Source organism: Ochotona curzoniae, unplaced genomic scaffold (genome assembly GCF_017591425.1).
Source record: "Ochotona curzoniae isolate NIBS_2020 unplaced genomic scaffold, NIBS_Ocur_1.0 contig_2855, whole genome shotgun sequence".
Taxonomy (NCBI): domain Eukaryota; kingdom Metazoa; phylum Chordata; class Mammalia; order Lagomorpha; family Ochotonidae; genus Ochotona; species Ochotona curzoniae.
This window is the reverse complement of record NW_024465615.1, coordinates 48,647-71,549: the sequence shown is the minus strand read 5'-3', so window position 1 is coordinate 71,549 and position 22,903 is coordinate 48,647. Positions and strand designations below refer to the sequence as shown.

Genomic DNA, 22,903 nt, shown 5'->3' with positions numbered 1-22,903 from the left:
ACTGAGTGTGTAGTGGGGAAGAACCTCCATTGCCCAGTTCAGGTCAGTGGCCTGTCTGATAACGGGTAGCAGTTACCTTGTTTTTGTCATTGGACCCACCATCCAACTTCTGGAAACTTCTTCAAACTTCATTCCCAGTGACCACTGTCCTGCATGCTGTTTGCCTTCCTGCCACAGGAAGAAGGGCACCCGGCATTGGGGCATTTCTGGAGTGAGGGGATGGTTGGTGTTTAAAGGCTGAGCTGGGTACCAAGATGCAGTAGATACCCAGGACTTGGTTGGCAAGTTAAGTAGGAATTAAATCCCATCTAGCCACTTGGTAGCCATTACAGTCTGGCTGGGTCTCTTTCCATCTGTGACATCAGATTAGTTATGCCTGTAAGGTGAGGTACTATCCCTGTCCTGCCACATGTCCCGCTGACGAGGTTGCTGGCAGCCAGGTGGCGTGGGTAGGAAACAGAGCGGGGCAAAGGAGTGCTGGGGACCTGAGCAGATCGATGCCCCCGGCACTTCCTTCCCCAACCCCAGGAAAACAATTAAGTACAGATCGATGGGTGGCCGCTTTGAATATGCATAAGTGAGCACTTGACCTTCAGCAGAGCATCTGCTCCCCCCACCACAAACACACACACACACACACACACACACACACACACACACACACACTCCTGTCACAGCTGGTTGAGTTGACCAGGTAACCTTACTCTCTGCCTCAGTTTGAGCCTCTACATGGCTCTCAGAGCCTTCCCCACAGCCTGATTTGCTTGGATTCTAAAGCAGCGTGTCCATTGGCAGTGGCAGGCCATTGGCCAGCTCCGGCTTCAGGATTCCTGTCCTTGGAGTGAAGTTGGCATCCTTGGTCTTCAAGGTCATTCCCAAGACCAGTGGATGTGGTCAGCAGCACTGAGGAGCCAGAGCCAAGTCAGGAGCACTTGAAAGGAGTCTGAGGAGGGGAGAGTGGTGAAGGTACAGGACTGCTCCTTGCAAGGAAGGTCTTATTGACTGGGAGTTCACTGGAGAGGCACCTGGTGAGGGCTGGGCCACTCCAGTTGGAAAGAAGCCCAGGGGAAAGAGAACTCTGGAGAAGATAGGAGAGCCTTGTTGAAAAGGGAACCCGGGGAAGAGACCTTCCCTACCCTGAAGCAGCTGAGTGAGCCCTTGGTGGGGAGATATGGGGGTTTGGGATTGGTTCAGGGGTTGGGGCCTCTGTTAATTGTTCTTGCCTTGTGCCTTCTGTCTTCCAGGCTTACAGCTTCGCCATGGGTTGCTGGCCCAAGAACGGACTTCTAGACATGAACAAGGGCCTTAGCCTGCAACACATAGGCCGGCCCCACAGCGGCATTGGTCAGTTCCTCTGCATATCCCCCTGGCAACTTGGTCAGTCCCCTGCCCACATACGCCAGTGCTGTGGCCCACAGAAGGGTTCCATGGCTTGTTCAGTGCTCCAGGAGGGCTCTCCATAGCTCGGGGAGGGCATTATGGAAACTGGACCAACAGAAAGGACTTCTCAAAACAACATTTTGCAGGAAGCTAAGAGCCAGGCTTTGGGTGAGTCACACACAGGTGGCCCTGTATTCAGGATCTCCCGATTCAGTGGCTGCAACCCTAGGGGGCAGTGTCTTCAGGAGGGTGGGTACATGTCAGCTTTAACCACCCCACCCCACCCCCCACTGCCCTGTGGAGCTGAAGGAGGCTGTTTAATATTGTTTCTGGTCTGTGGCCACTAAACTGGACGATCAATGGGAGTTAAGGAGATGAATTATTTAAACCTCACCAGCTTTTAATTAGTCGGGGTCCTTCTGACTGATGGCTGTGTCCATAGGGTATTGACTCCCCCGCAGGAGCAGCAGCTTCCATTGAGCGGTGTCTGGGTTGGGAGGGGCTGCTTGGGGTGCCAGGTGGGGGTACACCCTCAGGGGGATTCCTGCTTGGGAGGGAACTAGAGTGGCCACTGGAGGTACTACTGGTTTCTGATAAGTCTGTAACATTGTTTCTGAGAGTATAATGTGTCCCTAGGGTGCCCGTCTGAAGGATTTATGTGTGTGTGTAGTGGTACGTCTTTGTGGTTCTGGAGGCACACGCATGTCAGTGGTAGTAGGCATCAGCCTGTGCTTGGCTCTGTCAGAAATAGTATCAGTTTCTGTATACACAGTTGCTTTGAAGCAGAGTACTTCCAAGTGGGAAGGAACTGGGTCTTCTGAGTGGTCATTCTTCACAAGCTGTGTGCCTTTGCAGGGCTGTCATTGTGGAGAGACTGTAGGACCAGCCCCGTCATCTGTGCCACAGAGCATCTCTGGACCCCCGCCAGAGCTGAGCAACCTGAACAAGGTTCCAGCTTCAGGAAGCTCACATCCTAGGAGCCAATGCCACAGTAGGTGCTGGCGGCAGGCGGTCCTGAGGGCTGTGACAGAACCTCTGGTTGCCCCAAGGGAGGTTTTTTATTCCATCCTCAGTTGTCAAGGTGGCATCTACTTCTCTGTTGATACCTCACTGACTCCTGCCCCATATCTTTCTAACTGGGGCAGCCTGAGGCTCTTTTGGGGCCCCCAGGAAAAGAGGAAGCACCCAGTAGGCCAGAATAACTGGGAGCAACTGCTCTTCCTTCCTGTAGAAAGTTTTGCTTGCAGTATAGGGAAGATACCAAACCTAGCATGATGGTGTCCTGAGAGATTGGCAGGAAGTTTCCTCAAGAATAGGGTAATTGAGTTGGGAATCCTTGAAAGAGGAATGAGAGTATCCAAAGCAGAAAAGTGAGAGAAGGGTGTCCCGCCTAGGAGAACTATGTACAAAGGCCTGGAGCATGAGAAAACCCAGTATGTTGAAAGGACATGCTTAAATCTCTGGATTAGGGAGCAGCTAGAAAAATAAAGGGAGTAGGGGCAGGTAGTGTGATGTAGTGGATAAAGCCACTGCCTATCACCACATCCCGTATGGGTGTCAGTTTGAAGACCATCTGCTCCACTCCTGATCCAGCTCTGCACTGATAGGCCTGGGAAAGCAACAGAGGGCACCCTCAAGCAGGGGACTAGGCCACACACAAGGCAGACCTGGATAGAGTTCAGGCTCCTGGCTCTTGGCTTCTGGCTTCTGGCTTTAGATTGGCCCAGCCCTGGCTGTTGAAATCATTTGGGGAATGATCTAGCAGATTAAAAGTAATTCATTCTCACCCTTTCTCTCTCCCCCTTTCTCCCTCCCCATTTGCTTTCTCACTCCTGCTCCCTCTCCGTAACTCTGCCTTTCAAAATAAATAGATTTTTAAAAATATTTATTTTTATTGGAAAAGCAGATATACAGAGAGGAGGAGAGACAAAGAAGATTTTCCATCTGTTGATTCACTCCCCAAGTGGCTGCAATTGCCGGAGCTGAGCCAATATGAAACCAGGTGCCAAGAGCTTCCTCTGGATCACTTCCTCTGGGTCTCCCACGCGGGCACAGGGTCCCAAGACTTTGGGCTGTCCTCGACTGCTTTCCCAGGCCACAGGCAGGGAGCTGGATGGCAAGCTGGGCTGCTGGGGTATGAATGGGATCCCGGGCATGTGCAAGAACTTTAGCCATTAGACTAAAAAAAAAAAAAGGAAAATAAAAGGTGGGATAAGTAAGATTCTGAGTGTTTGGATAAGGGTGTGGAGTTGGTTGGTTTGTCCTGGGGTTTAGAGGAGCTACAGGAAGCCTGTGTGAGAATAACATGATCAGAGTTCTGGTTCACAACCTGTAAGGTCATTTGTGCTCCCAAAACTAGTTCTTTGTAGGCATAAGTAAATGCTTATGAATGGATTAAAGAATGGGAGAGTAAATGAATTCATGAAAGAGTGATGGGAAAGGAAAGGCCAGAAAGCGAGGACTTGCCCATGAGAAGTAGCTGCAGTAATTGCATCTTTCTGGGTGGGAGGCCAGCTGGTAGGACCATGTAAGTAAACCCCACGTGGCCTTAAACTGGGGGTCTTGCTTCTGTGTGTCTGACTCAGGTTGTGTTAGTGAGTAGAAGGGGTTCTCTGGCCCCACTTGTTGCTGCCCCTTGAGACTGAGTGGTGCCTCCCTGCTCGTCCTTATTGGCCCTGAGCCATCCCTCTCATCTTCATAGGTTTCTCCCTTCAGGTAGACACTTGGGACCAGCCCATGGCCCTGAGTGATGGGGCAGTGAGGGCTTTGGACAGGTGTTCTGGCTATACCACCCACAACCCTATGACCTTAAGCAAAGGGTAGTGCTACTTGCCTTTCAGGGCTTGTGCGAGGGTCCAGCGAGTCCCCCCAAGTGAAGGCTGAAGGGCCTTTGCAGGGTCTGCATTGATTGGGTGCCTAGAAGTGCCCTGTCTGTGTCCTTGCCAACTCTAGGGGCTCTCCAGGCACTTGGTCTTTGTAGTTTCCCAATGAAGAGGGCTGCCCTGCCAGCTCCTGGCTGGCTCTGAGGTGTGGGTGAGGGTGCTTGGCAGGGAGGGAGGATACAGGGCATTAATTGGGCTGAGAGAGGCAGGGAGGGAAGGCATGAGTTTTGAGCGGTGAGGTTAATGGCCCTCGCGCCAAAGAGACAGCTTTAATGAGCTTCAGCTGGCGGTGCCCCGAGTTACTGTGCGTGCTAAAAGGGTCGCGCTGTAAGAGTTTGATGTGGACTGCTTTCCAGCCCTGGGGTCAAGGGTCAGCTTCTGTCACTGGCCACTCAGGCTGGTCCTCAGTGACATGGTGCTAATTAACTGTGTGAGGAGCTGCCAGCCTTGAGTGGGGAGTGGTATGTATATTGGGGGGTGGGGTGAAGCAGCACTGGGTGATGCTGTGCCAGGGCTCTGCACACCCCACCTCTTAGCTATCTCCAAGGTCTGCTTGATTCTCTCACATGCCTGCATTGGTCTAAAAGAAGGCTTGCAGGAGAGTTGTGGTGACAGTATGGTATGGGGCAAAAAGGCAGTTAAGAAAAGAGAGGCAAGGGACAGGGGCCTGGGCAAGGGGGAGCCACAGGAGTGATTGGGAACGGGCAGTGACTTGGTCAGAGCATCCTGATGGTTTATCCAAAAAGGTAATGGAGAGAAACTGCAGACCGGCCAGCAGGGGGATATTCAGTAAGGTAAGCAAGAGACAAATAGTTAAGGAAGAGCCTGGGGCAGTGGTTTTAGAAGTAGAAGCAAGGGACCTCTTATTCAGTGTTTTCTTTACACCTGCTGTATGTCAAAAACTGTGACAGGTGCTAGAAAGTGTTCATAAAGATGTCAGACACAGTACCCTGCCCCACAAAGCTGGCAGGTGGGATCATGAGCTTGGCCCTGGGAACTAAAGGAGAGGGAAGGTTCAAGAATGGCTGGAGTTTGGATAAGGAGGCTGTCAGACTCGCCAGTGTGACTCCCTGCTGTCACGGTGGAATCGTCCTGGGACACCAGGTGAATAAAGCAGCGGGGAATAGATGAGAGTAGCTGATTTCTTAGGCTACCACTGGAGTTTGTCCACATCTTTGGTTTGTTCCAAGAGCTCTGGCTGCAGCCACAAGGTCTGCTGAATGGTCCTCCTTTGACTGCAGCAAGAAATGTTCTGTGCAGGCAGGCACCGTCACTCCCATTTAGGAAATGAGGAAGCTGATACTTAGTTAAGTGACTTTTCTAAGGTCATAGAGCCGGTTCATGGGAGGGACAAGATTCTAACCTAAGTCTGTCTGAACGCACAGCCTGTGTTCTTACTGTTATGGGGATGCCAAAGCAATTTTTGGAGTCCAGATTTGTGCTGCCATCAGCCACACTACGCAAGAACGCAAATGCCCTTTTCCCCCAAATCCTGTGGAACACACAAGCCTCAGCCAAGCTCCAGAAGGTGCAGGCTGGGAGAGGAAGGGAGGCATAATGTTCTTGCCCTGAAACCACAGCATGGGCACTCAGTGGTGCCTGGAATTTTTGTTTGCTTTCCACCTCCTGGCTCAAGAAAATCCTGCCTGTCCCCCAGACACCGCCTCCTCTACATCCTGACAGATCCCCGTCTTCCCAGTAGGAGTGTACAGAACACATCAGAGATGATGACTAGGCCTTACACAGTGAGGCACTCTGAAGGCAGGCCCAGAGCCTCATGGCCTTCTTTCTGGAAATCTGCACGGGGAAATGTCAATAAAACCTTACTTGTAATTGTGACATGGAGGCCCTGGAGACTGCTACATTTAGCCAGCTGGGAGTATAACTGGAATCCTTCCTCATGCCTGGCTGGGTGGTCGGTCCTGCCCTGGGGCGTGGCCCTGGAGCCTAGCCCCTCTGCTCTAGACTGGGGAGGATAATGCTGAAGCTGCTGGGTAGGGGTGGGGCTGGAGGCCAAGTGCTTACTGTTCAGCATCATGTGGCATGAGCGCCCAGCTGACAGGTGGCAGGGTGGGAGCCTGCCCCCCCAGGGGGCAGCACTAACCTGTGGTCTCCCCTCAAAGAGTGGGGTGTCTATCAAGAGTCCAGTCAGAACGCATTAGCTCTGTGACACGGATCTCATTAGTGACCGTGAGAGGTGTCACTGCGGGAGAATCGGCGGCTCAGGGAGACGCTTGTACCAAAAGGAAGAAAGGACAGTGACAGCCTTTTCTCTGCCGCCTCTGCCGCCAGCTCACTGGGCCGCCCGCCCTCCTGCTCGTGGGGGAGTGGGGGGTGCTGGCTAATGAGCTCGTCTACACTACAGCTTTGCCTTTCTCTCCTTGAAGTTTCCCGGGTCCCTCTGAAGACCTCAGGCCCGGGATTAGCACACACCGAATGCCAGCCCCCCTCTTGCCCAGCAGGGAGTTCCTTCTGATCACCCTGTTTCTGCTACCATAGGCAAGGGAAAGGAGGTGGTACCAAGACACAGCCACTGTGGCCTGCGGGAGGGCGGGCCGAGACCTTGCTGCAGGGCTTGCTCCAGTGGTCCTGTTCACTTCTCTGCAGAAGGCTTGCCACTTCCATGAGGTGCAGCCGCCCTCCCTACCTCCTAGCCCAACAGTGTCCACTTCCTTGTGCTGAACACCCCTTGGCCTGAGACAGGGGAGAATATCAGGTCTCTGGTATCGTATGGGGCTTTCTGGCTCAGCTAACGAGCTTTGGAATCTGCCAGAGCCCAGTGTCCGGCCTTCAGATGACCCGAGGTTGATGAGGTGTTGCCACATGGTCCCTTGCACACTTTGATGTACCCCTTTCCATCTGTCCCAGAGACGGGTCTTACCCCCTCCCGCCAACTTTGGTCACCTTCAGAGCTGGGAGAGTTGGAGTCAGCCTGGATGCCTTTTGGGCTTGGGCGGAGACCATGGCTGGAGTGTCCTTAGCAACATGAACCCCCTCCCAATGCATTCTTTTTTGTGTACTCCTGAGAACGCAAGGAGCCGGGGGTGGATAGCCATGAGAAAGGACAACGCTGGCGCCAGCAGCAGTTCCACTCACCCACCTGAACAGCATTCCTTCTTCCCTGAGCTGACCCCTTGAAGTCCCAGGAAAGGCAGAAGTGGCTTCTCCCACACACCAGGTTCTAATTGTCAGTAGCAGCCATGGATGGAAGAACGGACAGGTGGAAGGACAAGTCGATAGATGGATAGAGGAAAGTTCTAATGCATATATGTGGATATGCATTTTGTGTGTAATGTCTTAGGAAGTACAATCTTTGTTTCCATACCTTCCTAGCCCTGGACCCCAGCCTGGCCTCCCCTTGTCTCTCTCTGTATCTCCTGTCAAGCCATCGCAGACGTAAATGACAAAGAAATCAGAAAGACAGATCAATGCCGGCCAAATTAGCACTTGCAGATAGACTGTGCGGGGATGTCAGCGCCCTGACCCCTGGTGATCTTGCAGCCTCCGCTGCTGATATTATGCAAATTGCATCCATCTGGCAGGACCCGCGTGCTGGCTGCTCTTACTCAGAGGAGTAATGGGCTGGGGGGTGGGTGGGAGTGTTGGAGCAAGAGTCAGTGGAGTGAGTGTGTGCGTGTGTGTGCATGTGTGAGCATGTGTTTGAGTGTATGTGAGGGCGTGCGGTGCCCACCAAGCGCTGGGCGGTGATTGAGTGATTGACAGGGCAGATAAGGGGCTGCATTGGATTCCTTTGGGCCTGGGGATTAGGAGCAGCCACAGATGGGAGATAACTGGACTTCATTTCAGTTTATTTTCCTCCTTATCCCTCTCCCCACCTTCACTCCCCGAAAAACACAATCTCTGTAGTTTGTGTTTTCATCAATATTTGCAAGTCATTACGACCGGTTTAAGGTGAGAGACAATGTCAGGGCCCAGGCAAGACCATCCCCCAAGCCCCAGATCCTGCATGGATTTGGCATCCTGAGATTGAGTCCCCAGAGCACTGCAGACAGCTGTCACTGCTGTGGTGATCACAGCAGTCCTTGTCGCAGGCCTCTGATGCCCACAGGACCCTCAGTGGCTCTGGGCCACACTGCCACCCTGCCTCATCTGACCCACTGCCCCCTGGTGTTCCCTCTGTGATAATGTTTTAGCTGCAACATAGATGTTTCTGCTGCTGGTGTTAACTGTATCCTTTTGGACTGCTCCTGTTCTTCCACAAGGTCTGGACCCTTTCTCATAGCTCCTCCCATCCTGGGCACTGCTCATTAGGAACCAGACCAGCTGTGCATCGTGGGCCCGAGACATAGGGAATGTGTTGGTATGGTATGGATCACACCAGCGGCATGTTACAGCTTGTGCTTCTGCCGGGTATGATACCTGGGCTGTCATCTTTACAGCATGTGAGGAAATAGGAAGGTTGCCACTCAAGCTACGTAAGAGGGAAGTAGGGAAAAAAAAAAAAGGAATTTTAAATATACAGATATATTTGTTTATTTGAAAATGCAGAGTGGTGCAAAGAAAAAATGAAACAGAGATCTCCCATCTGTTGGTTCATTCCCCAAATGGCTACAGTAGCTGGACAAGGCTGAAGCCAGGAGCCAGGAACTCCATCTCCCCTGTGGTTGCAGGGCCCAAGTACTTAGGTACAATCCAGCAAGGAGCTGGATTCGCTATGCAGAATTACTGGGCCTTAACCCAGGCACTTGGACATGGAATGTGGACATCCCATATAGCAGCTTGGCCCCCTATACCACATCTGCCCCTAGAAACTCAGAATTTAGACACAGCTCTCTCCTGGCCTGGGATTGGCCCTGGCTTCTCTGCCCTGCCACCTCCCCCTGATTCTCAGTGTGTTACTGAAGTGAGCTAACCTTGTCCAGTAGGCAGACTAGTTCCTTCATCTGCCAGACTGAACACAGACTCAGGTCCCCCACTCGTGCTAAGCTAGTCCAAAGGAGACAGCAGTCCAAATAGGCCATACCTTCAGGAGCATGTGTCTGCCACAGTTGAGCTCTAGCAGGAAGGACACACAGAGGACAGAATGCACCCAGTAGCTGAGCCAGCCCAGGAGAACACAGCACGTAGTGCCCATCCGCTGTAGCTCGGGGAGAGGACCTGATGCAGCCCAGGCCAGCCAACTGTGGGAACTGAGGGGATGGCTGGCCCGGGGGCCCTTCTGAAATCGTACCCTCCCACCAGGCAGGGTTGGGAGCTCAGAGTGCTGGGGACATGTCCGGGGACACGTGTGCAAGGGGAGCTTGTCCTAATGAGGAGAACATGGCTGCTAGTTAGGCAAGGGGCGGGCAGGAGCCGCAGAGCTGATTGAAGGCAGGGGCAGGGGTCAGACAATTAGGCCCAGATCCGGCCGTTTGATGTGAGTTCTGAGGCCTCAAAGCCTCCCTTCAGCTGGCTCCCTCCTCTCCCTCCTCTCCCTCCTTTTTCCTTTCTTCTTCTGCCCAAAGGCAGGAAGGATGGGAGCGCTTGTGCTCACTGTTACTATTATTAAACCCTGTGGCAGGCCAGCCAGACCCCAGGACTCCTGCCAACAGGGGGCACCCCAAGCCCTCAGGAGGCTCCTTGGGCTCAGGCCCAGGCAGGCAGCTGAACCCCAAGGCAGAGACCCTGCCTCTCACTTGCTTCTGAGGCAGAAGAGTGAAGGGGGCCGCCAGCAAGAGTGTGGATCCTTGGGACTGCTTTGACCATCACCTGGGGTCTCTTAGCCCTTTCCTGTCCTGGAGGTAGGGTGGAGGGCATAGTTCATGCCTAACCCACCATCGTGCAAATAGGCATCTGCAGCAGTCAACTCCCAGCCGTGTCCCACAAGATAAAAGTTTCTGAGCCCTCACAGTACTGTCTGTCCCTCCCTCCGTCTCCCTCCCTCCCTCTGTCTCCCTCCCTCCCTCCCTCCCTCTCCCTCCCTCTGTCTCCCTCCCTCCCTCCCTCCCTCTCCCTCCCTCCCTTTCTCTCCCTCCCTCACTTCCTTTCTCTCTCCCTCCCTCCCTCTCCCTCCCTTCCTCCCTCCCTTTCACACACACACAGCACCTCCAGTCAGACAATATAAAAATTCCTGAACCTCACAGCACCGTCTCTCTCTCATACACATACACCTATGGCAGAACACCCCTCATCCCCGTGGTATAGCCACACACACCATCCCAGTGCCCCATATTTACAGCCTCGGGTCTTAGACAAAAACTCTCGGGTGCCTGCTACAGAGTCATGGAAGCTAAGCCCCACCCCCCAGGAGACCTGGGAATAGCAGTCAAAACTTGCTTGCAGGCTGTTAGGCCACCAGAGCCATCCAGTTCCCCACCCTAGGAAATAAGCCTAGAGAACTGTTACTGACCAGAGTTGGAGGAAGGCAGATTGGGGGGGGCAGTGGGGAGAGGGAGGTGGGAGCAGAGATAAATGTTAGCTCATTTCTTCCGTAATTAGTTACTCCCTCATCCCAGCGTTGTAATTGTGAACAAGCTGTAATGTTTAATTAGTCTGTAAATGAAACCCCAATTTCATAATGGCCTCACTGACAGGGCTAAGTGAGCAGGGGAGGAGGCGGAGGGTAGGTGATCGGGAGGGCCTGCAGGGGAGAGCAGCAGTAGCATCTTCTCCTTTTCAGCTCTGGGCTGGCCTCAGTGGGGGGAATCTGTGTGACTTTGTCCAGCCCCACACTTCGGCCTGTAATGTTCTGCTCACGCGCCCTTCTCACTATAGAAGGCAACAAATGGGCAGTCCCCAAGCACCCTTTTTCCTCCCAGCCTCTCTATCTGGTTGGGATACCAGTCAATCCAGGTGTTTCCAGTTGGAAAAGCTGGGGCTGCCCAGGACTTGTGATCCCAGCCAGGAACGATTTCCTCCCTGGGTCTGATGCTCGTCCCTCCTAAGCCTTGCTACTAAGAGCCCTTTGCTTGGCACCTGGGCCCTCCAAGTCTGGTCTTACTCACCTCGTGGGCCAGAAGTTAGCTTCAGCCCCTCTCCGTCCAGTCCTGGTGTCATGCAGGTCCTACAGACACCCAGGCCAGGCCTTACTCTCAGCATCCTCACAGCAGCCTGTGATGTGCTGGAGCTGCCGCAGGGGGGCAGCCCTCGCCCCACCGCTGCCTCATTGGTTTCTCCCTGTCTCCCCCTCAGCATCCTCATTGCCTACACACGCCCCCGCCCCGCCTGCCACAGCCATAAATCTCAATTTACGAGGGCAGCTCTTGTGGGGGAGGGAGGCAGCACTGCTAATGATGGCTCCTCAGCCGGATTTTTCATGTTGCACAGTCATAAATTTTTAAGAACAGCATGGGCAGCATGTTAGCAAGTTATTGAGGCTGCCTCCGTGCTGGCTGCCTAGATCCAAGGAAGGAAATCAGGGATCCAGTAGGGCAAAGTGTGTATTGGGGGCAGGGATGGGGCAGGGCTCTCAGGTGAGTCTGAAGGCCAGAGCCAGGGGGAGCTTTCACATAGGGCAAGGAAGTGCTGCCAGAGCGGCCAAGAGCCCTGGAGAGGCCCACAGTGGGATCCAGTGTGGGGGCTGACAGACGTGGCATTGGGGGCCACTGATGGATGCCTGTGCTCCAGCACTTGACATCATGATGTACATGGAGCCTGGAGACATATGGATTTTCAAAGTGGCCACTTTGGATAGAATTATAAATCCTGAGCATGTGCACAAGGAGGCCTTTGCCCTGGCAGAGCTGCCTTTGGTTCATGAACTGGGTGCCTTTGGGGATCGTTATAGGGAGTGGAGGCAGGACCCCAGGAATCATCAAGGGAGATGGTTAGGGAAATTCCTGCAGAGGAGGCATAACTCCCAGTATGCTGGAGTCTGGATGCAGCAGTCTTCTCCCAACTACAGCTCATCCCTTCCAGATGGGGTGGTGCTAGGCACTCCGCTCACTATCCTAGACCTCTGTGTCTTGCCCTCTAAGGTAGGGTGATGACGGCTCCTGACTCAGGTTTGCTGAAAACAGCACTGTAAAACCCCAAGCACCTGTTAGCTCCTTGTCTAATCTCTAGAAATGTGTCTGATGGAAGTGTGTGTTGGAGGTGAGGGCGGATCTTCATGTTAAATGCTGGGGCATTCCCTTTATTCATTTACTGGGGAAATGTTTGCTGAGGTCTTCTAGGAGCTGAGGCTTTCCAGGAGGTAAGCACTATTGGCTGAAGCACATTGGTTTTTGCAGCCCTGTGCCAGGTCTCACCCTGGGGACAAGTAGTCAGATACCTGCCCTTGTTTTCCGTGGGAATACCTGAGCCTTCGGGGCTGCTGAGAGGTCCATCCAGGCTGCACTTAAGCTCACAGGCTTGTACTCAACTCAGTTCCCTGAGCAATGGGGGCGGTGGGGTGGATTGGTGACCTTGATCTCCTCAAGAGTGAGCCAGAGGGCAACTGAGACCTAAAGATTCCTTGGAGAAGGTGGGCCCTGTCCCCAGGAGAGCCTCAAAAGGCTGTAAGCACCTCAAGTCAGCAGAAGTGCTGAGTGTGTGTTGATGTTGGGTGTCAAGAGGACATGTGTCAAGAAAGACTGTGGGCTGGAGTGCGGTCCTGGAGGCAGGAGGGGTCCCCAGGCCAAGTCTTATTGGCTTGGGTTCCTGTCTCTGGGCTCACATCTGCTTCCACCCCTGCTGCTTTTACCTCTGATTTACTGTCCCACGTGGTTTACACCCCCTGACCAGGTCAACACCTGTTCTTCCTTCAGTGCTCAGCTCAAAGATTGCTCCTTTGGGAATCCCTCCCCTGACATTGATCCTTGGCCCTGTCTCCCTCGCCTTCATGCATTTTGCCACCGTATCTTGCACTCCCCCTTTGTAACTTTGAATCACTTAATGAAGAAATGACTTGCTTGAAAGTTATTTAATGCCTTTCTTCTGCACTAGATTGATTGTAAGTTCCCTGAGGGCAGGAGTTTATGTCTGTTTGTTCAGCTTGTATCCTCAAAGCACAGTGCAGAGTCTTGGCATGTGAAGGTGGATGGTAAATACAGTGCACTGGTTTGAAGTGAATTATGTTTAGTAGAGATGGTCCTGGCCCACCCCTGGGTGCCAGGGCAGGGGGAGGCAGCTAGGAAAGAGCCTGGAGCCGAGGTGGTTCCCATTAGTCCTCATGATTAATTCACAGCCATGCTGTGATGGAGTGGGCTTGTCCCCAGTCAGCGCCTCTGCTGGGGCCCACCTGTTAGCGACAAACAAACAAAGGAGATAAATAATGCATTGGGAGCTGAGCCAGGCAAGGCGGCGGCATTGAAATTAATAGGGATTAGCTGAGCAGCTTGAGGATGAAATATTTACCAGGTAGGACTGGGTTTAGGAAGGGCAACCCCCTTCCCAGTGTCCCCAGATACAGCCAGTCCCTGTTCCTAGCTATCATTGGTTGGGCCTGGGGATCCCCAACACCACCACCACCCTCCCTGGGTGGCTTAGTGTACAAGACAAGCTGGCCACATGGGTAGTGTTCAGGTCTCAGCTTGCCCCCCTCACCCCCAGCAACAACAAACCTTAGCACACAGGATGCCAGGAATGGAGGTGGGGAAGGGCTGAAGCCTCTGGTATCTTGGAAGCTGGAGACAAGGACACGTCTGTTTTGTAGGCCATGGGTGTATGGAGACAGTGACACACGGCACAGCTGGAGAAGGGTCAGCTATGAGCTTGTCCCTCTGTTCCTCCAGTCCATCCTCACTTTCTTCCACTCCCCCTGCACTTCCTCAGGGCCTCTGTATGGATAACAGTGGTACCCTCAGGAAGTGACAGGCAGTCACCACAGGGAACACCCAAAGGAAGCTCCTCACAGCAAGATGGAGAATGGGGTTGGGAAAGATGCCCAGGAAGGAAAGAGCACCAGCTGGGGTCCGACAGGAGAGCAGAGAACGTGGAAATATTAAGGGAGAACCTGAGTTCTTTGAATAATAAGAGAATGGGGAGATGTGGCAGGGAAGGAAGCAGGGGGCCAGACCCTTGGAATTTATAAGATTCGGAGTCTTTCCTGGGAGCAGTGAAGAGCCTGTGAAGAGTGTTGCTGTTTGCATTCTTAATTCTTGTTACTTTGAACTAATTTTACATTTGCATGGAAGTTTCTATATATTATTCTTACCCAGCTTCCCCTAATGGTAGCATCTTGCACGAACACATTGCAGTTATCAGCACCATGAGATTAACATTAGTGCTGTGTTGTTAACTAAAGTACAGGCCTCCTGTTCGTCTCACCAGCATTCCATCAGTGTCTTTTTTTTTTTTTTTTCTGTCCCAAGATCATAGAAGGGTTTTAAAACAGGGAATGAAATGACCATATGTACAGCTTAGATGAATGGTAGTGGCAGCCTGCACCAGGAGGATGGCAGTAGGAACAGGGGGTAGATAAAGTTGCCCATGCACAACTGAGAAGTGAAAAAGGGCCAAAGCGACACCCATATAAGGCGTGATTGTAGAAAATCAAAAGAGACAGAGTGTTGTTACTTCATCTAGAGAATGGTCCACTGTGTTCATCAATGCCTGAAAATTCCCAACCCTACCAAGTACTGGAATCATTAGACAGCAGTCTTGGTTTCCAAAAAAGAAAGAAAGAAAGAAAGAGAGAAAGAAAGAGAGAAAGGGAGAGAGAGAGAGAAAGAGAGAAAGAGAGAGAGAGAGAAAGATTGATTTTTAAAAAATCCAATTGCAAAGTGGGAAATGAAGAAGAAATGAGGTTTTGAATGTCAGCATCTCTGAAGTCAGGCGCTGAAGGGGAGGAGAGCCCGGATCCTGTCTGGTGGGAGAGCAAAGTGAAGGGAGACTCGGTTTCTCCCCAGGTGGGAGGGTGATCACTAGCATGCTTCTGTGAAGAGTAAAATGAGGCTGTGTCAGTGGGAAAGGGCATGCTCACAGGTGTTGGGCCGCTCCCAGGGGCCAATTCTGGGTCAGGCTCCCCGGTCCAGTGGAGGATGGGAAGTGACATCAGGACTGGTCCCCCTCTGGTGACAAGGTGAGAGGAGGGAACTGCTGTAGATGCTGATGAGTAGCTTCAGTGTGACTCCTGCCAAGATGGGCACATGGGTAAGGAGGCTGGGCCGGGGTGGGTGTTTCTTGCTTGTGGAAAATAGAAAAACTTGCAGTTGTCCCCATGGTTGAAGGGTCAAGAATGGTGAAGACTGGCTGGGCAGTTTCATTCAGCAACTGAGCCTGACAGCATAGCTTTTAGAAGCAGTGCCCAGATAGACAAAGGCAGAATTTTGTGTTTTTTTTCCAGATAAGGGTGACAGGAGGAAAAGGGAACAAGGGAGTTGAGGATGTTGATAAGAAAGAAGACTGAAATGATGGACTGTGGGATGAAAGCCATTTTGTTGCCAAGACAGTTGTATATACTTGGCACATGCTCTTGACCATCTTCCTCTCTACTCACCCAAGAGGCTTTCATAGATGGTTAGGGGCATCTGTGTGCACCCAGCTGCAAACCTACTTTCTCAGGTTCCATATACAGCTAGGTATGGGCCAGTGAGATAGGAGGAAGTGTATCATGTGGCCAGGAAAAATACTTAGAAACAATTCCACTAGAACGTATTCTATTCTTTTTAAAAATTCATTTATTGCAGAATAAAATTTGCCAAGCAACAATTGTGACATATTGTAAAAAATTCCCATACCTTGTTTTTCTTACTATTACCATCATATACCCAGTTTCTGCCCTTGTCCACCCCCCCCCCCACTTCTAGTAATCACCATTCTTTGCTCACAAAGAAGTATTTTCTTCTAAGTTGTTGTTGTTATTGTTTTGGCTTTGGGTGCATTTTTCTTGTTACTGTTTTGGTTTTGGGTTTTTTGTTGTTTGTGTTTTGTTTTTAGCTCCTACTTGTGAGAACATGTGGTATTTGTCTTTCTATTTTCTGGCTTTTTTCACTTACTGTGCTGTTTCATTCATCTTGGTGCAAATGACATGATTTCATTCCTTTTTATGGCAGAATAGTATTCCATTGCACATACAGACCACATTTTCTTTATCTTTTCACTGAGAACAGACATCTGGGTTGATTGCTTGTCCTGACTGCAGTGAACTGGTACAGCCAGTATCTCTGATGCAGTGACTTCATGCCTTCTGGATATAAACCCAGCAAAGGAATTACTGGATCACATGGCAGTTCCATTTCCCATTTTCAAGAAATCTTTGTACTGTTCTCTGTTGTGGTTTTGCTAATTTATATAGCCATGGGAAGTATATAAGGTTTCTTTTTCTCCACATCCATGCTAGTACTTGCTATTTAAAAAAGCAAAAATTATTTGAGAGTCAAAGGCAATCTCCTGTTCTGTTTATTTTTCTCATCAGATACCAACAGTGACTGAGGCTGGGGCTCAGCCATACTGACACCAGGGGCCAGGAACTCAATCTTAGTATCCCATGTGGGCAGCAGGGCCCATCACCTGCTGCCTCCTGGGGCACACAGTAGTGGACACTGGAACTGCGAGTGGAGCCAAGACTTGAACTCAGGAAGTCCACTTTAGGATACCGGCTTGTCTCCTACTGTCTTAACCTCTAGGACAAAAACCTTCCCTACTGCTCCCTACCTCTCGGACATGCTATTTTTGCCTTCCAGTCTTCCTTCTTCCTTTTCCTTGGAATGTGGATATTATGACTGAGTCTCTAGCAACTATTTTTTTTTAATTTTTTTTAAAGATTTATTTTTATTATGTTTTTATTGGAAAGGCAGATATACAGAGAGGAGGAGAGAAAGAGAGGAAGATCTTCCATCCGATGATTCACTCCCCAAGTGAGCGCAATGGCCGATACTATGCCGATCCGAAGCCAGGGGCCTCTTCCGGGTCTCCCACACGGGTGCAGGGTACCAAAGCTTTGGGCCGTCCTCGACTGCTTTCCCGGGCCACAGGCAGGGAGCTGGAAGGGAAGCGGGGCTGCCGGGATTAGAACCGGTGCCCATATGGGATCCCGGGCGTGCAAGGCGAGGACTTAACCACTTGTGCCACCTTGCCGGGCCCTCTAGCAACTATTTTGACACAAGAAGTGATGTGGGCATTGGAAGCCACATGGCAAATGGCAAGGCAGAACCAAGAAACTGTGGGACTTTTTAGTCAGTGTACATTGCAAGCTGCTGATATGAAATAACTTAAGGTCATTTCTCAAACCATTCTTGCCTTTACGTTCTGTATCAGTTAGTGAACTTCTAGCTGCAAGAAAAAGAAACTCAATTTAAAATATATTAGGGGCAGGCATTTAGCACAGCAGTTAAGCTGCTGCTTGGGATGCGCCCAACTCATAGCAGAATGCCTGAGTTTAAGTCCTCCTTTCAGTCCTGATTCTAGCTAATGTGAATCCCAGGGGGCAGCAGCATGAGTCTACCACCCCGGGGGAGACCTGGCTTCAGCCTGGCCCAGCCCCAGCTGTGGTGGGCATTTGGTGAGTGAACCAGCCAATGGGAAATCAGTCTCTCTCCCCCCCTCTCTTCTCTCCTTTTCTCTCTCTCTCTCTCTCCTCCCTCACTCCCTCTCTCTCCCCTTCCCTTTCTTTCAAAATTAATAACGATTTTAAAATCTTAAGTACTAAGAATTGATTATTTCATAAAAGAAAGTTGGAAGCAGACACTACTAGTTGGTTAATTCAATGTCTTCAAAGATCTAGGCTTTTTTTTTTCTTCCTGTCTTTCTGTTCTTGTGCTTGCATGCAGTTTTTATAGACTAACTTCTCTTAAATCTGGAAGACAGCTTCTTCCATCTGATACATTGTGGGTAGATAAGAAAACAGCCAGCAGAATGGGATGTAAAGACTACTTTCCCTTGTGCTTTGTGAGAAAAGAATTTTCCAGAAAGGACTTTCAGTTCACTTACCCCTTATGTCTCAATGCGGCACATCCAGCCACTACCCCATTGACAAAGGGAACAGGGCATGGTGGACTGTGCCAGCATGACACAAGGCAGGCTATTGGGGGATACAGTCCAAAACGGATGAGGGAGGAAGTGAAGGTAGGAGTGATGGTACAGGGACAGAGAGTGGAGGAGGTAAAAGCTTCAAGTTTCCGGCAAGTGAAAGGAAAGGTGTATTGCTCTCTGAGGCCAGGGTACATGTGATTATAGGATAGCAGGGAAGAGCAGGAGGTGATCTGAAGGGTTGAGGTTACTGCTGTGGAAGAACGGAAGGTCAGACAGTGAAGAGGTTGGCAGCAAGGCTTCTCACAGGTCAGGCTAGCAGCTGTGACAGGTGAATCTTGGGAAGGGGCACCCATGGCCTGGATTGATGGCACACGCTGACTGTGCCCAGGGAGACACTGGGCACGTGTCGCTGGCCCTAGTCCTCTCCAGCACAGGTGTGTAGCCAAACCTCCCTGCATGTCAGAGTCCTCATTTTGGAGAATGTCTGTGCCTGTTGTTCAGACCTTTCAGGAAGGGGCTGAGGCCCCGATGCCTTCTTACTAGTCAGTGAAGGGCTTAGAAGACTGTTCCCTTGGGACAAGGGAAGGCGGAAGCTAGCTTGGGACAGATGTGGTGGATCTGCTCAGCCCTTCTTCCCCCAACCCCTCTCCAGTCAGGTCCAGTTCACCTAGCTGTAGTTTCATGGTGAGAGTTAGGCCGTTTTAGCTGTGGGGTCCCAAAGCTAGGAGGAAGGTGAGGCTTCCTGACCCCTCTGACGGGGTGGGGCTTGTCTGAGAACAACTAGGGGGGAGGTGGGCATCCCTGTAATGACCAGAGTAGCCTCCCTGTTACTACAGCGTATTTCACTTTTAATTCTGACATATAATGTAATGATCTTTTTTAAGGCCCGATGATATTATCTGCCTGACTAGATTATTGAGTCTTCATCATCTGCAGATAAATTTATGGCCAGGACGAGGCTCAGGATTTATCATCAGTCAATAGAGCTCAATACTCTAACAAGGCGTGTAATAAGATATACATATTTAATGATCCAAGGGGAGGAGCGCTAATGGCAGCCCAGTGTCAGCAGTCCAGAGGCTGCGGCTCTGCCTTCGGGCTGCCGTGACTGTGGACACCTGGGTTTGATCTTTGCCCCGTGGTCCCGAACCTGTCTTCCTCAGGCCTGCCTTGATTCCCTCTTGGCCAGATTCCAAGGGAGAGGGAGCAAGGGAAGGAAGAGGGAGTGCCCAAAGCTGGGGCTGGACCTGGGCCTAGGCCTCTTCAGCCCAAGGTGTGGACACACACCTGGAGACTCCACCTGCTGCCAGGCCTTGGAAAGATTGAGGGTGTCCTCAGACCCAGGCGCCCAGGCCCCTGAGCACTGGGATGGGCCCACAAGGGAGGGAATGCCGGGGCTGCGTGCCCAGGCCGCGCTGATGGTGACGGATGGTTTTTCATTATAGCCTCTCAGGTCCTGCCCGAGCCCTGTGTGGAAATTCTATTTATTCCCTAATTTGTAAAAATTCCCTCTTTATCTGATCCCAATCAGGGCGGGGTAATTGGCTCTCTGGGGCAGCGGCTGGGGTCCTTGATGAAGAGCTATGTGGATGTACCCAGCCCGGCCCCCACCCGGCCTGCCACCAGGGCCCACAATTAATAATGATTTGCAAATGGTAGACAAGCAATAACACAGAAAGATGTGGCGTCCACGCTGCCTCTTCATTTCCTCCCCTCGCAGATATAAATGGCCACAGAACAAAAACCCAGCACTATAAATTCTGGAATTAGTTATTCACCAGGATAAATGGGGCCTGGAGCCACCAGCGCCCTCTTCCCACCACCCTTCTTGCCTACTTGCCCAGTCTAGGTTCAGTCCCAAGGGCTGTTCCTGAGCCTGGCCCCCAGCACTTCTCGCTGCTTCACCTCCTGGTGCAGTTCCTTAATGTCCTTCTGCCCCTCGAGCTGTCCCTGTCTGTGTCCTCAGTGACCTGACCAGCACCTCTCATAGGCCTCCCTGGCTGCACAGCCTGGCTCCTGCGCCCACCCTGCATGGGAGTGTGAGTGAACAAGATGTGTCCTGCAGGCCCAGGGATCTGGATCTGGGGCTACTTTTGGGTGTCATCTTGGCATCTGAGACCAGCCAGGCATGTGCCTGGTCACATCTGAGTTGGGCTGCTAGTGGCCAGACTTGATCAGTGTAAGTGACATAAGCGGTTTCCTGCTGTGTTCACTGGTCAGATAGGGATGTTGGCACAGACGTTTCCGGGCACCATGCCCTCTCGGCCAGGCGCATCTTCCCCACCCCCAAGTGGCTGTGAGCTGGCGGGTAATGGGCGTGTAATGGCCTCATTTCCATGCCCGGCCTCCAGGAGCGGCGGTAAGTGTTTGATTGCCTTAATTTCCAAACACATCATTATCCCAGCTTTACCAGCGCTTAATAAACACTTTATGAGGATTTTTTTAAAAACATCTTCGGTCCGCATACTTCTCTGAAGTGATAAACTCTAATTAAGTCTAATATTTAAAAATATGGTAATGGTGAGTTGTTTGAATAAGTGGACTGCATTTCTGTAATTTCATTATTACGTAAAACACGCTAATTATTTGGAGCGCGCTTATTACGGAGAGAGAAATCGCCTGCTAATCAAGATGAAATTGCCTTTCCCCCTTATTGTGGAACCACCATCATCCTTCACCATCAGCCCTGTGGCACCTCCAGGCACCTCGGTGGGGTGGAGGGGAGTGAAGGGAGGGGCTGAAAGAAGGGGTCACTTTGGAGTGGAGGCTGTAAGGACCCTGCGTGGAAGAGCGGGGAAGCCAAAGAGCCAGGTCTGGGGAGAGGGAGTGTGTTAGGGAAATGTGTTGGGTGGGCCACAGGCCCAATGAATGGAGTCTCAGGGACTGTGGGGGCCATTTGAGGGACAGAAATGGCAGTAGGGGATATGAGGGTATTATTGTTGCAACAGCAGTATTATTATTGGAATAATAACCACCACAACAATAATAACCAGCTCAGACTGTGTTTGAAGTACTTCACAAATGAAAACTCATTTCATCTTTTTAACCACCCTTTGAGGAAAGTTGATGTAATTATCATCACTGTTCCCATTCTAGAGAAGAAGGAACCAAAACAGAGAAATTAAAATGCAGGCATTTGTTCAAGGTCACACAGTTAATAAGTGGTAGAGTTTGGCCTATAAGAATGAGGCTGTTCACAGTCCTTCTGTTTCAGTTCTAAATTCACTGCCATGGTCCTCACCTTCCTTCTGGGCTATCATTTGCTGCTTGATCCCAAACTGTAGGCAGCTGTGGCTTTGGAATGCCCACCTACATTATAGGGTCGCTAGATGCAGCAAATAAAAATACAGGCTCCCAGGGTTAAACTTCAAATCAACAGCAGATCATTTTTCAGCACTAACAGATGCAGTGTCCCCTTTGGGGCTGGGGCTGCATTTCATCTGGCTGTCTTGTCAGGCATGCCCATTGTCCACCCACCGGCACTTTGTTCCCCAGGCATTTGGACCAACCAGCAGGAAGAAGTGGTTACAAAGTAAGACACTAGAGCATTGGCATAGCCAGGGTTCTTGTTGCCTCATCCTTAACCTGTGCACGGTTTCTGTTCCTTGGACTGATCACTTTGCCACCCTCAACTTCCCACTGCTGTCTCTCCTGATCTATGTATCATGGTTGCTGATCCCAGTCTCATGCAAGTCACTAAGGTGCTTTGCCAGGATGAGCTTTTAAAGCGCAGGTCTGTGTGGACCCCAGTGGGTCACAGCGTATCTCGACATGTTCTTTTAGACCATACCATCTATTGGCCCCATAAAGGTCAACAGCTCCCTAACGTGCTGCTCCTCTTGTTCCTCCAATTCTGTTTACCTCTGTGACCATATCCTGCCATTCGCTTTGCTGGCTCCAGTGATCCTGTGGATGGGAATTATATGTATGATGGGGATATCATTTCCAAAGGGTGGGGAAAATATGGGACACTCACTCAGTCAATTGGCAGTCCACTTGGGGAAGCATTTAAAACAGAAGTTCTGTTGCTTTCCACACTCACAAATCCCACATAAATTAGAAAGTTAAATATAAAAGTCACTGAAAATAATAGAAGAAAATGACAGGTTAGTGTTTTGTTTTGTTTTAATAACACTGGGATAAGGAAGGCCTTAAAAAAATAAGAACCAGTTATTTATTTTCACTTTACTTAAAAGAGGGACAACAAAGGTCTTCCTCCTGCTGATTCATTCATGCATGGCCTTTGGAGCTTAGTTACACTGCTGAGGGACAGAAATGTACCAGGCACTCATACCTCACTTAAGAAGGCCTTCCCAGGGGATGGTATCATGGTACAACAGCCAGGGCTGGGTCAGGCTGAAGCTAGGAACCTGGCACTCGATGCAGGTCTCCCACAGGGATTGTGGGGTCCAGGGACTTGGGCCATCAGCCGCTGCCTCCCAGAAAGAGAGGAGCTGGACTCAAAGCAGCATTCATGTATGGGATGCTGATGCTCTAAGCAGCAACTCACCCTCCATGCTCCCAGCATCCTGGCAAGGCTCCCTCTGCCCCCCTCCCCCCCGCGATTGATTGATTTGAAAGACAGAGTGAAAATAATGGAGAGAAGAAAGACATCTTCTATTTGTTAGTTCACTCCCCAGTTGGCCATAATAGCCAGGACTGGGTCAAGTCTAAGCCAAGAGCCAAGAACTTCATTCAGGTCTTCCAGTGGCAGCTTAGCCTGTTGTACCATGATACCAACCCCTGGGAAGGCCTTCTTAAGTGAGGTATGAGTGCCTGGTACATTTCTGTCCCTCAGCAGTGTAACT

At 51.1% G+C, this 22,903-nt stretch overlaps 1 protein-coding gene across 8 annotated transcripts in view; it reads left to right on the top strand.

Annotated features, from left to right (window-relative positions):
• Positions 1-22,903, top strand: part of ERI3 (ERI1 exoribonuclease family member 3) — a 139,040-nt gene that overhangs the window by 110,675 nt on the left and 5,462 nt on the right. For 6 of the 8 annotated variants that reach the window (XM_040977722.1, XM_040977721.1, XM_040977718.1 and 3 more), the window contains one exon: positions 1,245-1,344. The exons of 1 other annotated variant lie outside the window; for it this stretch is intronic. In XM_040977722.1, the coding sequence (XP_040833656.1) occupies positions 1,245-1,344 (100 nt within the window). Of the gene's footprint in view, positions 1-1,244; positions 1,389-22,903 lie in introns of all 8 variants that reach the window. One more of the 8 variants, XM_040977717.1, reaches the window with a different exon arrangement.